The 17,833-nt window shown below is 41.2% G+C and overlaps 1 protein-coding gene across 1 annotated transcript in view; it reads right to left on the bottom strand.

Moving 5' to 3' along the window:
- Positions 1–17,833, bottom strand: part of NOA1 (nitric oxide associated 1) — a 574,689-nt gene that overhangs the window by 286,793 nt on the left and 270,063 nt on the right. The window contains exon 6 of the mRNA XM_069626114.1: positions 7,919–8,035. Coding sequence (XP_069482215.1) covers positions 7,919–8,035 — 117 coding nt within the window. The remainder of the gene's footprint in view (positions 1–7,918; positions 8,036–17,833) is intronic.

Genomic DNA, 17,833 nt, shown 5'->3' with positions numbered 1-17,833 from the left:
TTCCACACAATGTTTAAATCGTGTTTGGCTATTGAGATGTACATGTGTGTTCGTCCTCACGTGTGTTTTATGCTAACAATATTTTGATACACAGTAATGAAAATACTATGTTTCAGGGAGTCGATGGAGCCTCATTCCGTGCTGTCTATGCGGATACAGAAAATATAGTTGCAGCGCAAGAGGAAGGGGAGACATGCGGATACGAATCGGAGCAACAGCGTGCAGATGTTGAAGGTTGAGTCAAAAAAGTTGCAAAGAAAAAGAAACAAAAATAAGGTTAGTTACAAACAGTTCATAACTTTAGAAATGTTTTTGTGCTGGGGACTATTTTATGTTTTTTTTTCCAGTCAATTGTACTATACTTTATCTTGTGTTTAAACTGAACATCCCTTTTCCAATCTGTCCTCTAGTTACCAGTGGGTCTACGAACTATACATACACAGACAGTGAAGTGAAAGAGATGTTGCTTGCCAGACCATTTACACTATGGAGGAACTATTAATTCAGACGCGGCGTGTTGAGACTCGGGATGCTCATGTCCAATGGCCAGAACATGAAATGAATGTGTCCGGAGAATCCGGCAAAGTTGTATTGGACCATTGCTACAGTACGACCGCACCACCGCAACAACATGATACTGGATGTATTGAAGATGGCTCTGAAGTAGTCGCAGATCAATTCAGACAATCTACACCCGCCAAAAAATTGCCACCAAAAAAGCTGTCGACATTGTTGTGTTCGCCCATCAATGTTGAGGTAGCAGATGTTGAAATGACAGAGAACGAACCAGCAGCAGTATTCACCGACGCATCAGAACTTGATAGCAGCGATATTTCTTTCAAATGTCCTCAACGTCACAGGCCGAATCAACTTTGACGCAGGATGACAGTCTAATGAAAGAGGGCAAATACATAGTATTCGACAGTTGTTTGATGGATATTATAAGTATGCTGAAATGTGGACATTCCGTCAGAGGGAAAGTATGTGGGAAGCCATTGATTCACGTGACTCGTCAAAAACAAGGCAGTAACGTCACAATACATGCCGCCTGTAGATTACATCATACGTTCTCATGGTCTGCACAACAGATGCTGGGGAAACTGCCAGCAGGTAATCTACTGTGTGCAGCTGCATCACTTTTTAGTGGCTCCAGTTTTAGAAAGTTAGAGTCTTTCTTTCAGTTTGTGGGACTCCATTTCATTTAAAAAACGCAGTACTACAAATACCAACATGATTATCTGTTTCCGGCCATTAGTGATGCTTGGAAAATTGAACAATTGTCTCAAGCAAGTACATTCGAAGGCAAACGATTCAGGCTAGCCGGCGATGGACAGTGCGACAGCCCTGGATTTTCTGCCAAGTACTGCACCTACCACTTTCAGGACATGGATAGTAAGAAAATTTTGAGTTCGGTGGTCGTGCAGGTAACACAATGTACATCCTCAGTGGCCATGGATAAACTAGGATTTATACAATCAGTGGAATATCTACAATCGAGGGGAACACACATCGACCTCATAGCCACGGGCAGACACATTTCAATTGCAAAGACAATGAGAGAGCAGTTCCCACATATTAAACATCTATTTGACGTATGGCATCGTGCTAAATCAATCAATAAGAAAATCTCGGCTGCAGGGGGAAAAAAAAGGTTTGGAAAGTATTTCAGAGTAGTCCCAGTCTATCAGCAACCATCTTTGGTGGAGCTCCAAAACCTGTGAAGGGTCGGTGGAAATAATTCTTGAAAAATGGCGGTCACTGATGCACCACTGTACCAACATGCACCGCTAGTCAGAAAACCTACATTTCCACTAATGTGAACATGGCCCTTTGTCCCCAGTGGAGGCACGGAAGAAGAAGTGGTTGAATCCATCTTCACCGACACACAAAGCCATTGAGAAGATTGTTTTCGATAAAACTATCAAGAGATTTGAGGGGACTGACAGAATTCTGTCACACAGGAGGTTTGGAGGTGTTCCACAATATGTGCCTAAAGTACAGGCCAAAGCGCTTGCATTTCAGCATAAAGGGCATGAGACATAGGACTCTACTTGCCGTCTTGGCCCATAACGAGAATCTCGGCCGTGAACAATCTAGGACTACGGGTAATGTAAGGATGCCTCGCTACACTAAGGCCTTTTCAAAAAGAAGTAAGCAATGGGTGATCAAACCAGTTTATGAGGAAATGGAGTTCGACTTTGTCAAAAGCCTTATAGTTGCTATATTAGAGAAGCACAGATATGGAATTTTGAACGTTTCTGTGCAGAGCACTGATCCATTGCCACCCAACATTGCCACTATGCCATGTCCACCCAAAGGAGAGCTGGTTGTGAAGTACAAATCCCGGTTTAAATAATTGTAATACGATTGTCTTTTTGTAAATAAATGTTATTGTACAGTGTGCATACAAAGTACGCTAACCCTAACCCCCAACTTCACCATCCTCGGTGCCGAACAACCTTGATGTCATCTTTGAATTCCCTCTATATTCACCTCATATTGCTGATCCTTGTCTATATGTGTATGTATATATTTTAGTTGATGTAACAAATTTTCGTAATCTCTTGTAAATGTTGCGCACTGTTAACCGAGGGGAGGCTTGCGTATTGCAAATAATAAAACAAACAATAAATCTCACTTTCAACTCAACTCCTCAGGTACTTTATCCTTTCCCTGACCTTCCCCAAAAAATTAAAAGTCTCAATAGTTATGGTTCTTTGGGGCTTCAAAGCTCGCAGACAACGAGGACAAAATTGGGGGCCTTAGAATGCGCCAAGCTAGCCGTTGCAGATGGGAGAGAAGCCAGTTCGCATTTGCACATTGAGGCGCAGTACATAGATGGATTTGAAACTTCAAGTTCTCACAGATGGCTTTACTACGGGATGTTACAAAGAAAGAATGTATGCTCATTTCTAGTGAAGGTCAGCGGCTTTGATTTTCAGCTCGCACCCTGAAGAGGCCCACAACTCGCACTCGCAGTATAAGGGTCTATTGTTTTTTGACCTTGAGAGACAGGGACCATGCCGAAAGAACTTCATTTGAAGGGGGGGGTGCAATAATGTAAGAGACGATAAGGCAGAAAATTCTGAAACTAGACAGAGTTTCATGTTAGTTCAGTATATGAAAAATCGTTGTCAAGAGGACAGTGGGATTTACGGACTGCATTACGCAGAGACACAATGGAAATTGCAAATATAATGTAAGTAACTCTTTAGACGCTTTTATACCGGAACGAAGAATTAATGAATGGATGCATGAATAAATGAATGAATGAAGAGCTTGGAAAAAGTTTGTGGGATCGTCCTTGTAGCGGGCACATGGGCATGGAGGTCCACATTCCACACGCATGTAGACAAAAAGTAGTTTCTCATTGTGTACTAACCTCAATTTATTTTGTTACTTTTCGCATTGATTTTAGAGCCGAACATACTCCATTGTACTATCCTTGAAAGCAAATAGTTTCAGCTCGGCCGTAATAATAAAATGAATAATATTAATAAAGATCGGCTGGCGAGACCAATTATAAATTTTATGTTTTCAAAACAGGTATATCCTTCCCTTTTGCTACTGCCACCAGTTTCAGACACCGGCAGATGGTTTTTTCAACCGCCAGCTGCAGCTTAATGTAAACAACTGCACAATTTTGATGATTTTATGGGACGATCGCCAAGGGCCCATATGCCCTTACGCGGTACTATCGGCTAGAAGCAACATATCAACCTTTACGCTGGCCTAGTGCCTACTTGATGGAACAGCCTTGCGGTTCAACGTGCGACCAAAGTGCTTCTTTTAACGAAAACCAACACTCTGTATACCATAAAGGAACAGCGCGTGACTTACGGTAAACATTTACGGATTTGCGGATAGAGATAAAAGAAAATAAATGGCATTCGGAGTTCATATGGTAATTGCTGAATATTCTATAAACATTTAATGTCAAATGTACTTTACCAAATGTACCGTGTTGCTGTTTGATTTTAAAGTACAGTTTCATATTCCGAATTGTGGCGCGCTGTGTTGTGAGTTGATCTGTGCTGGTTTCCGGGTTCTGTGTTAAGTCGCCTAGAAGACGACAGGGTGCGTTTGCCTACGCAGCACAGAAACGTCACGGAGAGAGGCGGGGAATATGAATGTTTTGATAATGTCAGGCTCAGGGGCGGGGGATATGATTTAGTGCCGCAAAAGCATGTCAGCAAGGGCAATGGGGAAAATGATAGGATTATCACAAAATGGCAGCTCCCTGATGCCTGTTTTCGTGTGCGTTTAATGGACGAAAACTCGGGTAAGGTCCATAGGAAATATTTCTAAAATCGAGCGACTTAGGCTTAAAAACACATGGCCGACCCGTAGGGGCAATAAAAAAATTTGACTGAACCATTCCTTTAACTTACCCCTCCTTGACACGGCGCCAAGGGAGAGGTTGGACGACCCCCTCACTGTGGAGGAGCTCCTGGTCAACATATGTGCGCCACAGATGGGGAAAACCCCTGGAACCGATGAAATACCAGAAGAATTTTATAAAGAATATGCTGAAGCACCTGCCCCTAGACTTCTTGTGGTGTTGGAGGAGGCGTACCAGTCCAGAATGCTGCCACATAACCCGAGAGAAACGGTCATAGTGACGATATTCAAGACCAACAAGCCGCCGTTGGAATGCAGTTCCTATAGACCCCTCTCTATGGTCAACCAGGATTGCAAGATTCTTACGGCTGTGTTGGCTGATAGATTGAAGAGAGTGATCTGTACTCTGATGCACAAGGATCACACTGGTTATGTCCTAGGTAGAAGCACTTTGTGGAAACTGCAGAGGCTGTACCAAATTATGGACCGTGTACATCTGGAGCTGGACTATGTGGTCGCATCCGTGGATGCTGTTAAAGCATTTGACTCTGTCCACTGGGACTGGTTATATGAGACCCACTGTCAATTTGGTATGGACGAGAGATTTTTTGAGATGGGTATGGTTGGTGTACACTTAACCAACGGCTAGGGTGCGCACAGGCAAACAGTTCTCCAGGGGTTGGGAATTACCAAGCAGGGGTGTCCGTTGTCACCGATACTCTTTATTCTCACATTGGAGCCACTTGCAGTGTTCCTACGAGCCGAGGATGCAGAGGCTGGCATTCACAAGGATGGGGTGAGACACTTGGACTCTGTATACGCAGACGGTGTGCTTATATGTCATGCATCCTGAAGAGAATCTTCAACATATACTAGACGTAATAAGCTTGCAGACCTTTCAGGCATACGTGATAACCCACACAAATACTTACTGTTCGCACTGGCTGGGCTCATTGATCTTGCAACAGAGCCCATTGCCCAACCTAGATCTAAAATGGGAGACAGACGCCTTCCGATACCTGGGGGTCAATGTGTGGAGGGACGCTCACGCCTCCCAAACACAACACGCAGAGATTCCTGGACGGAGTGGTTAAGTCTATGGTATTTTGGAGGAAGTTCCCCATGGCTACGATGGGGAGAGCGGCACTCGTGAAGATGGTGGTGCTCCCCAGCCTGCTGTACCACTTAGTCAACATACCTTCCGACATCCCCAATAATTTTTTTAGTAACCTTAATACTTTTATCAGAGACTTCCTCTGGGCAGGGCGGCTGGGGGGGGGGGGGGAGGGTGGTTCGGGATGGAACCAGAGAAACAGGATTGCTCTGGGTACGCTGCAGAGGGATTATTGCGCCCGGGTGGGGCGGGAGGATTAGGTTGCCTTATTGTGAATTGTATTATTTGGCAGGGCAGCTACAGTTCGTCTTGGGCTGGCTGGCGGCTGAGCCTTCCCTTGATACGACTTTATTGCAGCCCTCCATAGACCGCTATTTCATGAAGGAGGCACTGTGGATACGTGAATCCCAATTTGAGTGTCTGCCACACCTGGTGACATTTGGCAAGACTCTGTGGCGTAGGGCCTGGGGACTACTGGGGATTGCTGATCCATACTCAACCAATATTACCCTGGTGGGATTACTAGACAGCAGGCCCACCTTGTTGAGAGCGATCAGGAAGCACTGGGAGACCTGTGGGGTGGCGATGGTGGGAGACTTGTTGCACGAGCAAAGGGTGGTGGGTTTGGAGTCCCTTAGACAGTACACGGGTGTACACAGGGGGCCATTTTTAACATATGCAAGTTTGTTAAGTAGGATCTAAACCAGGTGGTCTGATTTCAAGGGGGGCATAGAGGGCTATGTATTACATGTCAGAAAGTGGCCATGTGGTTTCTAGAATACATAAAGTGCTCTTAGAGAAACAGGTGAAACCTGTGTTGAAACTTTATCAGCAGTGGGCAGCAGATCTAGGGTGGCCTTTTATTGATGCGGAATGGGCCTGTACATTTATGTACACTAAGAAGGTCTCTTGGAATGCCGGATTCAAGCTACTGCAATTGAACATCATATATAGGACATACATGACACAGCATAGAATATCACAGTTCCGAAGGACGGGACAGAGGAAGTGCCCTAAATATTAAAATAACAAGGCAGACATGATGCATATGTTCTGGACTTGCCCGGTGATCCAGGTGTTTTGGGGGAGGGGGCAATAGCGGGCAGGGTGAGATAGAGATGAAGAATTTGTCTCCTGAGGCATGTCTCTTAGGAATGTTTCCAAGGGGGAAGGGACATGCTATAGACCTCTCCAATATGAAATATTTAATTTGTGCACTGGTCAAACGCAGGATTGCGATGGCCTGGAAGCTTAATGAGGGGCCCAGCACTGACGCTTGGCAGAGAGATCTGTACAGGTGGCCGATGGCCAAAACATCGGTCTGGCACAGGTGGGTATATGTGGGGTTGAGAGAGGTGAGTGATGACGTGCTTGCATGGAACGCCTTCACACAAGCACTATTTGTCTCTTCGGACGATATGCCTCCATAGACTTTTGACTTTTGGTCGGAATTCAATGATGCACCCATGAAACGGACTGGTGAGTCGAAACGTGCTATTACAAAAATGGATATGGAGGATGCCGGATTGTAATCACACAGGCAGTTGTTTGTTTTGTTAGTTTCTTTGATCACTCTGGTTCTTCATGTCAGGGATATTCCTCAATTTTAATATATCATGTGATTGTAACATAGTGAAGACGATGAACTGTTGTAGGTTCCAGAAATCAATCAAAACAACAACAAAAAAACAAAACCTGACAATAATGGTTGCAGTGCCTTTGATAAATGGATAGGAAGATTCCACTTGCGCCCAGTTCAGTGAGATTTGAAAATGCTCAACGTTTGCATCAGATGTTCGGAAAGGACTAACGGGTGAAGAACAGAACAGACTAAGCCAACTAGAAAGCTGCAAAAGGTTTGCATGGACCAGGTCAAAATAAAGCAACCATGAGAAAGTTCAAATAATACCAGGCCTACCACCGACTTAACTTGTTTACTGCCAGCAGGTAGATATGCTTAAATGTGGACCTACTTTAGCATTACCTTTAGAGTCAGGTTACTGGATTGCAAGTGCTACTTGGGCCCATTTATCATCAATATATTCCACAATATTTCATTGGACCCCTGCATAAATACAATAAAGACAAGACTTTGTTGTTTAGAGGATTTGAAATTATTAGCTACCACTTTGCCAAATTTTGCTGTATCCATTTTTTAGCAAACCCCTATGAATAACTTACATTCCCCCGATCAGGAAAACGATGGCTAATATAGGGGTATCCAATTTGTTACTTCCGCAAACATTGACTGGTAGAAGTATCACATTTCTCCAAGTTGTCTTAAAACATTTCTGTGCCCTTTGACAGTTTGAAGCATTGTATTCAACATCAACTAATACAACACTTACCTATGGGGTGGAACCTTATCCTACCGTGTTACTTTACAATTAGTACGATTGGTGATTTTCTATTTCATTCCACCTAAAGCTGAAACATTCAATACATCACAAAAATAAACATTACCCCCAGCAATGCTTTTCCTGCATGGGTCTGGTAGATGGCATCTGCTTTCTCCAAATGTGTAACATGTACTGGCAGATGGTTAGACGCAACAACAGAAAACCAGGCTGATTTTTCCCCCTAGAATCAAACGAGAAGGAAGTTGGTATATTTATCAAAACGGAGTACATGATGGTACAAGTTGGCAGCAGTAATATCATTACAAGGCCCAAGTTTAATTTATATTATTCAACCCATGCTGTGCTATAATAATAGAAAACATTTACTTGCTGAAATATGGTTCTTTCTAGTTAAAATCTTGAATGGAGGCATAACCTAGCAACCTATCCAATGAGTTCAATACTGCAAAGCATTAAAAAAAATCTCATTGACTAAGCAGCCCAATATTGCCCTAATCAAAGAGGTGGCTACGAGGAGGGGGTAATGAGGGCAGTGGAAAGGTGCAGTGGTGGGTCAATGACCTCTTATGGGGGATATTGGGGTTGGACTGTTATAGTTATAAGTCAGAAACATTATCTTCTTAAGCATGAGAACATTGATAAAGTCACAATGTGGCACTAATTGAACAACAGATGGGGAATGCAGATGAAGTACCTTTTTTTTCGAAAATATGGTTGAGAACAGATTGGATCTCTATTCAGCAATTCTTATGAGAGCAATATGTGGAGAGCTCTTCGGACGATATGGAGCAGATTTCTAAAATTAGCAGTGTTTCTAAATCAAACTGTCATGCCCCTGAGACACAAGAGTGCGCAGGGGCTGGCGGAGCGCCCATAACTAGAAAGGGGAGACGCGGGTGTCCGAAATAAGTGTTTTGTGGATGTTTTTGTGAGTGTGTGTGTGTGTGTGTGTGTCTGTCTTCCTGTATGCCTTGTATACTTTTGACATGCCAGTACTAGAATTTCATAAAGGGATTTTCAACTTTCAACCAGTCAGTACCAGCATTCTTCAGTAGAAAACACATACATTGATATTTAGAAAGTTTGTGCTGACCCACTTCTAAGGAGGTTGACTGACCAAGCAAGTACATACAATTCAAATGTTTATTTATGACCCATCACATTGTTCTATCAGCACCAAAGCCATAATTAGGTTCTTAGCCTCCCTTTAACAAAACAAATTGGACAACCTTGATTTTGAATGCCACTTAATGTTTTAAGTTCTCTATTACAACCAACAGTTGACCCAATATATTCTTTCAACAGAAATAAAGCAAATGTCCTATGCCACCCCCCTTATCAGGTCTCAATCAACAGATATACAACTGAAAATCGCATATACAACATATACACTAATTTGAAAAGTGAAAGAAAAAGCTGTTAAGGACTGCATACCCTAAACGAAGAGGCTGAGGGCCCTGACCCAAACTGCACAGGTAAGCCTCTCTATAGTTATCATTCGTGTATTACAAAAAATGGGGGTTCCACGCATCTCTAAACCTCATCAGATCCTCTGATATTAGCTGTAAGCTTTTTCATTGATAAAATGTTCCAAACCTTGGTCAGCCACATGTTGACAGTGGGCAACGTTTGATTGCCCCAAGCGGAGTAAGAACTTAACCGCCAGCTTATGTGCCAACATGTCTACTTGGGGCAAGGAAAAAGGGAAACTTGATTTTTATGCTATACTCTTAGCAAAGCATAGAGCGTGTCACGTTGGACATTGAAACTACTAATATCTCTTTGACTTGGCTTCCAACCAGAATGCTCCAAAATTAGGCCAGTCCCAGATAATGTTGGAGGGGTCCTTCTCCATTCAGGCACTCCAATATCTGTCGTTATATGACAAGGAGATTTTATGAAGCCTCAGCGACCTATAGTACCCTCAGTAGGTTATGCTGGGTTGGATTTCTATACAACAATTCTTTTGTGAGCCATTTCCAACATTGTGTTTGTTCCATCGGTTTGAAATCCATCCTGCTATTCAATATTCTAATTTTATCCTAGAAAATCCTCCTGGCATGTTAATACACCATAACATTTTACAATGCGAGCATCTCTTATTAGCTTGTAAAGGCATTTGTTTAACTGTGTGAAATGTCTTGAAGCTCCTCTAAACAATGATGTAGAGCACTGTGGCAGCCCATAATGAAAGCACTCCTTTTCTCCAATCTTAAAATCCTTCTTACAGTTACCCAACAATTTCATTTCAGCATCCCCCTTTTGCCCATAAAGCAAACTGTCACAGATTGCAAGTGTGAAAATGTGGTTGTCCTGTATTGGCATAAAGAGGGAGGGAAATTAAAGTAGATGCAGATATCTAATTCACATGTCCCAAGAATCAAGCATAGCTTATGTGATTGGGTTAATATATGTGTATAAAATGTGTATTTCAAAAATAAATTCATAAAAATGAACACAAATAAAACATGTTAAAATTCAATAGTATAACAAAGTTAATATAGAATTACGAAAATCCTCAATATAAGACCACATAGAGCATACAAATAAGCATTACTGGATGCCTAAACAGGACACTTGCTTACTACAAACTTTTAAAGCAGCCTTTAGATACTTCACTAGGCACCAACTGTGTTGGTATCTGTGGCTTGCATGAGGTGCCAAAAAACTGTCCAAAGTTAATTTTCCAAAGTAGTGTAAAAATAAAACATTTCCGACAGTTAATGCACCATCAAAAAAAAAAGCAAAAGTACAAGCTAGTTTCATAAGAACTTAAATAGCATTGACAAATGAACCTTTTTTGTCCGATAGTGTCCGGTTGGCAAATGTAACATTCACAATTTAGTAACCCATTTTCTAGCAGCAGTATTCATAATGCAAAAATAACTGCAGAATCAATAAAACAAAATGGTAAATGAGAAACGACTAAGTAGCAATTTAGTTTTTTTTTTAAACGTTAAACAATTAGCTCGTTTATGTTGATTTTCAAGAATAACCCACTTTAATAAAGGGATATTATCTTTATGGTGTTCAGCTCATAAGAACTTTTCACAAAACAGATAATTGTACATTCATAAAGATATATAAAATACATATACAATATTCACAAATCAATAAACAACAACCATACATAAGCGATCACATTCAAATTCCCTCAATTAATCTTTCAGCAATTCCTTTGATTTTAGCCATAGTCAACATAAAGCAAGATATACAGAGGAAGAATCTGTATTCAAACAATACGCCCAAAACAACAGATTTTATTGAGGCACAATTGTGGACTAAAGACCACCACCTCAATATAAACCAGACCCAGGGCAAAACACTTGGTAATGGACATGCATGGGTGTTTCAGGAATGTCCTTCCTTCGGCAGATCTGACAATATCTCATCTTGAGGAAGTTTATGCTGAGAACCCATAAGAAAGTAAAGTGGTTACAGGTTTATAAGTAACAACAAGAGAAAGCAGCACACCGAGAGGTGAGGACATAGCAACATATAAAACTGAGGTTTCAAATATTTGCTAATTGCTTCAGCTACAAAAGAATAATATTTCAATGATACAGGTGCTTAAAACTAATGTTCCAGTCCCACAGTTTCAACTTAATTTTTAGCTAAAATCAGCAATTTGCCCTCTCAACAAGGATTCTGAATTAAACTGTGGGGCCCAATCATTAGTCTTAAACAACTCCAACATGAACTAGTCATACACTCCCCCTCCTTGCACCACCAGTCCCTTCTCTCAGTAATCGTAGAATTGGACATTTTGGTTAAACCCTGGTTTTAGTATGTAAAACTCTGCACTTCCTTAGAACCAACCCCCAGAGGGATAGGATACCCAGTTCCAGGCGCAGATATTCCATTGATACAGATTGGGGTAGGTGCAACATCTTCTGCCAAAAAAGGCTTCGATTCCATTTAACCACAGCCAATCGTTAATTTCCAAGGATTCAAGCCCATACACAATGGCCGGAGAAAAGCACTGATTATATAATGTTAAAAAACCTTTCATGATAAAGCCAGCAGTCTGGGTAGCAAATATGCATATTAATCCGGCCTTTAGCCTTTCCGGTTTGCATCAATAAAAGTGCAATCTTCAGGCGAGGAAAACTCTAGGCCCAGGTAAACATAACTGTTGGTATATTCAATATTGCCTAAATTGGTATTCAGCTGGACTTCGTTTATCTTACGGCGGGCTACCAACATCACTTTAGTTTTATTTAAGTTGATGGTCAGATCGTTTTCCCGACTGTACGCCTGCGGTGCTCTCAACATATTTCTCATGCCTGAAAATCTTATATAAAAAAATAACCAAGTCATCAGAGTATGGAAGAGATGTTTTCTTGGTATTCCCCCCTCTAGGTGGGCAGTTATATTGCAGATTCAACCTGACCAGGAGATCAGCAAGATCAGCATTTGATTAATAAATGGATTATCAAAAATGTCAAAAAGACCTATGGATTATAACATGAATTTTACACAAACAGTCCATTTAACAGATGATGCATAGTGAAGGGACACAATATCTGAGTTGCCGTCTCACTGAACCATAGTGAGGCCCATAAAAACGGTGGGTTAATACATATTGGGGAATCAATGTCATTTTTTCATCAGTGCAAGTCCAAAATGTTTCTCCCACCTATCCAAGGCCGAATCAATGAAACTGAAATCATTTTGGGTTCAAGATGTCGGATCTAGATAGAAATGTGAATGTTAGCATGTGCCAAGACAGCAAGGCCAACCAAACAATCCACTAACCACTTCATCCCTCTGCATACACCTCTCAAACTGCAACCAAGCAGCCACAAACCTCAAACGCAGCAATCCGCACAAACTTCACTACACAGCAACAACAAAACAAACCACACGTAGACTTGCACAACAGTACATGACGACTACCGGCCGTAGAACACCCCAAGCCCAGCTAACGGACCCACCGGGCTGAGGCCGCCATCAGCACATCACTGCTCTCTTGCACTTTTCCAGCTTATTCCCACTAACTCACCCCCCCTTCTCCCTTTTCAGAGCCGCCAGAGCCAGGACCACTCCGGTGGTGATAGTGCGCAGTAAAAATATCCTTTAACATTAAGATAACATGTAATTGCCAGCCTGGCTGTAGCAAAGAAAAATGGTGTGGCTATACTTCTCAATAAAAATGTACCCCATAAGATTGTAGACCAAGGTGTAGATAATGAAGGAAGGTGGGCATGGGTCAAGTTACAAATAGGGGCTAATGTTATATCTATTATGAACATATATGGCCCTACTGTACCAGATCCTGGTTTTTGTGACTCTGTAAAACAAAACATATTACAATCTGACCTCATCAACCTGGTAGTATGTGGGGATTTCAACAATGTTTTACAACCATTCATGGATAGGAAATCTAAATGCATCTTCAGGGGCTCCAAGTTTCATGACTCACTTATTAGTTGTATTTTGGAGGAGGGTCTGGTGGACACGTGGAGGCTTTCTCATCCCTCAGATTTTGTTTTCACTTTTCATTCACTTGCCCATGTCACCTTCTCATAACTGGACTATATGTCACCAAATCATTATCATACACAATTGTCGATTCCCTTATCAATAATATTGTCATCTCAGATTATGCCCGTTATAACTAATTTTGATATCCTTAATATCCACAAACCTCCAGTAGATGGCGTTTGAACAACATTTGATTACAGGAAAAACAATTTGTTGAATCATTCTCCAACTTCCATCAACAGTTTTATCTGGACAATAGGGATGAGCAGTGGTCCAGATAAGATTTTGAGGTGGGAGTATTTTACGCATGATTTTTCAAATTAGAGCGTAAATGCAATTTCAAGAGAGTAAAAATGAGTTTTCTCCTCTGCAAGAGAGTAAAACGTATCCAACATACAACAAATGCATACATAAAATCAGACCTGTAGCCCAAGAGAGTTGTAGATCAAAGTTGTCTGGCTTGGCTTTAACCATTTTATTACACTTGTGGAAAACATTCTGCCATAAAATAATTTACAAGTACCTGGTACTTACACAGCTTCATTTTCAAAAATTCTAGAGCCTAGAAACTCTGTTAAGAACTACTATAGATTGAGACTGATTTATTGCCTGCAGAGCGAGTGTGAGTAAGCAATTGTTGGCATATGATTTACTTACAGGAACTTGCACACATCATTTTAGCAAAAGCCACAAACTGCTAATCTACCATTCCAGCTGTCTGCTGCAGGAAAGCTCGCCAGACACTAGTTAGCAATATCACTTCAAATAACCAAAAAGTGCATGCAAGCTGAATTGGATTATGGTTGGCATATTTATAGTTTTACTGGTTTATTGTTTGTGTACAAAGCCAAAAGCCATAATTCTGGCAATTACAGTTAGGAAGAAATGCAGGCAAGTCCATAAATTGAAGACTGGTCCCAAAGCCCTACTTCAACACTCAAGTGTGTGATCCTGGACAAATACCTTTGCCACTGTGCCTTTTTAGCAAAAATAGAAATTGTTACTACAAGTGATTTATTTCCAACTAGTTACTACTAAAAAAGCCCGACTGGCCTCTGTTCCACTGTTCGACCTGTAGCATTAATAGTAGTGACCATTTATATAATGCACATGACAAAGTTGGTCTCTTGGCTTACTCCTTGCTGCTTGTTTAATATAACTTCACATGAACTCGGAGTTTTAAAGACTTGTCTGTACCTTCCCCCATCTTCTACTTCCACCCTAGGAGAGCAGTCTTGATTGCACAATAGGTTTCTTCCTAGATAGCCAAGAATCTGCATCTCGGACATAACACGCATCACAGCAAATTCAGCCCATGACCGCTAATCACATCAGTGATGGAAGTGGAAAACTGGTTGCATCCAAAAAGGAGGGAGTAGGATGGCCAGGCAGATGGGGTGGGAGGCAGGGTGGAGTATGGGGACAGGGGACCAGGATCACAAACCTTGGTTGAACTGTGAAGCTGGGATGTTATTCTACTCTGCAAATTTTACCACATACCTTCCGAGCGTTACTTAGTACAAATAGTTTGGATTTCAAGGCCTACAGTAATGATGTCTTAAAGAGTTTACTTCCAAAAACAAATTGCACATCAACACCACATGGCAACATGTAAATCCTTACATCGACATGTTAAGCCTGAATGGTAAACTAGAAGTCCCAAAAATCTAGTTAACCCAACTGCACTGTCAGTGGAATAATAAAATAAGTTGTGTAATACACTCAGATATGGAGATTATTGCCCTCTGCTGCCATCTAGTGGAGGAAAGTATGCTTTTTTTAATGAAAATAAATACAGCGTAAACGGTACGCAGAAGAAAATTAAATGCTCCGTAATGGCTTTAATTACATGCGTATAAAGCCAAGATGCACACCTTATCTGTAGGGCTGGGGATGAGGATACTGGAAAAATTAATAACTGGGATGCTTTTAAGGCAGCATTAAGATGTCTGTATGAAGTAGAAGGAATATAAAAAGGAACTTGATGAATAGTTTCTTGAATTTACTAAAGCTGAGAAATTATACTATCTGTCCCCTTCTCAAATAAAACTTCTTAGCATTTTGTCACTACATTGCCAAATCAATATAAAAACTCACCGAGCAGGCTCCTGGCCCTGTCTTAAAATGTATATCCAAGATATACAAAACTTCTAACAAAGCAGGGAAGGTTCTTGCTTTCTACCTTAAATCTCGCAATGAGAAAACCTTTATTTCAACATATTAAAAACTCCACTGATACCAATGTCACTAATTCTAATGAGATTTTAGAAGTTTTTAAAGCTTTTCATTGTAAACTATCCTCCCTGAATGCTGCCATCACTCCTGACAACTTGCTCTCCTTCTTTCAGAACATTTGCAGGGATTCCTACTCCAAAGTAGACCTCAGCAGCTTAGATGGTCACATTTCCATTCAGGAAATTATTCAAGCAACTTGAGATCTAAAGATGGGCAATTCTCTGAGTCCTGATGGTCTATCTGTTGAATTTTTTATCACTTCTACAACCCCCAAACTTAACGTGCTTTTTACCTACTTTGCTAATAGAAATTCTTCCTCAGACATTTGCAGAAGCTCTATTGATCCTCTTTCCAAAAGCACTAAAATATTCAGACCTCCCTAAAAACTATAGACCAATTCTCGAATACATGTTGAATGCAAGTTATTTGCCAAAGTACTTGCTAATGGAATTGAATCTTTACGTCACAAATTAATTTAATCGGATCCGGACGGATATGTCAAAGGCAGAAATATTTCATTAAATGCAAGACTCCTACTTGATGCAATCCATCTCATTGCAAAAAATAAAACAGTCTAGGATATGCAGCCATTGCTCTGGACTCCGAAAAGGCCTTTGATTGTGTCAGCTGGGATTTCCTGTTCCAGGCCTTACGGCGGCATGGTTGTGGTTAAGGCTTTATTTGTTTGGTCAAACTTTCTATATTCATTTCCCAAATCCTCTATTTCTATTAATGGTCAATCGTCTACCTTTTTTTCCCTTAAACGAGGCACAAGACAAGGCTGTCCTCTATCACCTATTTGATATGTTCTGTCTCTTGAACCCTTACTACAACATATTGGGAACAATATCCATATTCTGGGGGAAGCCTGTTGCAAACAAGACATTAAAATAGCGGCATATGCTGAAATTTTCATTCTCCTAAAAAATCCTAAAGATCATATTCCATGCTTAATATCGGTATTAAATGACTTCTCCTTGGCTTCCAGATCTAAAATAAACAAAAACAAGACAGAGATTTTACCCTGAAACTACTTTCTGCCTCAAACATGAAACAGATTTGTTTGGCTTTGAGTGGTGTGACAGCTCACTTAAATATCTACGTCTTCTTTATGCCGCCTCCATCAGTAGCACTATAAGACTTAACACAGACTCCCTCCTTCAAAGACTCAAAGAACTCACCGCTCTTTGGTCTCCTTTATACCTATCTTGGTGGGACGCCCAGAAACCATTCAAATTATGCTATCACCCATTATTCCTTATTACCGACAAATGCTTCCAATCCCCCTCCCCACAACCTTCTTTCTTGCTATTAATTCTATTTTACCTAATTTCTTGTGTGGAATTGGTAAAAATAAAAGAATTTCTATTAGCAAACTTAGAGCCCCCTTTGAACGTGGTGATGTTAAAATTCTTGACTTTTTTTGTTGTTGAAAACTCTCTTTATTGAACTTTGCAACAACATGAAAGAAAAAGAAAAACATTCCCCTCCCCAAACCCCCTCACCCGAGGCATCGGCCATTCCCTTCTCATAACTCAGTCCTTCCATGTCCACCCTCCCCATTTAGTGTAGTTCTAAAAATCGCAGACGTTGCGGGCACCACATTGCCCTGAATTCACCCTTGAGAAAAGTCAATATTTCCACCCACTCCATAGCAAAGTTCTGCAACTTATTGTCAATTGCGTATGATGCCCACTCCACGGCGACAATTTCCCAAATCTTGCGCAACCAGTCTTGGATCATGGGGATGTCTGGACTTTTCCATCTTTGGGCTATTAGCATCATAGCTGCCAACGTCATTACCACTTTGGCTTTCTCCCTCACCCTGGGTTCCCCCACTCCAGTGGGGCCTCTGACACCTAGTAGAATCTGGGCCGGTGTTCTTCCATCGCCCGACCGAAGGTCTGTTCTTGTGCCTCCCAGACCTCTCCCCAGAATGGTTCCATTTTGGGGCAGCCCCACCATATGGTTTATAGTCAATGTCGAAAACAAAAATGTCGAAAGTCATAATGAAGAAAAAAAAAGTCAAAAAAAAAAAAGTCGAATTTCCCCCACCACCCTTTTTTATTTTTTTTTGTATTTTACCCATTTTTATACTAAAAATAATAGATTCGACTTTTTTTTTCCGACATTTTTTTTTCGACATTTTTGCCATTCGACATTTTTTTTTTTCGACATTTTGACTGACCACCCACCATATATGTTCTGCTGTACCTATCATTCCACAACCCCTCCAACACCTCCCCGAGGTTCCCGGATACATTCTCTTGAGACGGGCCAGCGTGTAATGCCACCC

Source organism: Ambystoma mexicanum, chromosome 6p (genome assembly GCF_040938575.1).
Source record: "Ambystoma mexicanum isolate Mex_15411 chromosome 6p, UKY_AmexF1_1, whole genome shotgun sequence".
Lineage (NCBI taxonomy): Eukaryota > Metazoa > Chordata > Amphibia > Caudata > Ambystomatidae > Ambystoma > Ambystoma mexicanum.
Note: the sequence above shows the minus strand (reverse complement) of the source record. Positions and strands in the feature narration are given on the sequence as shown.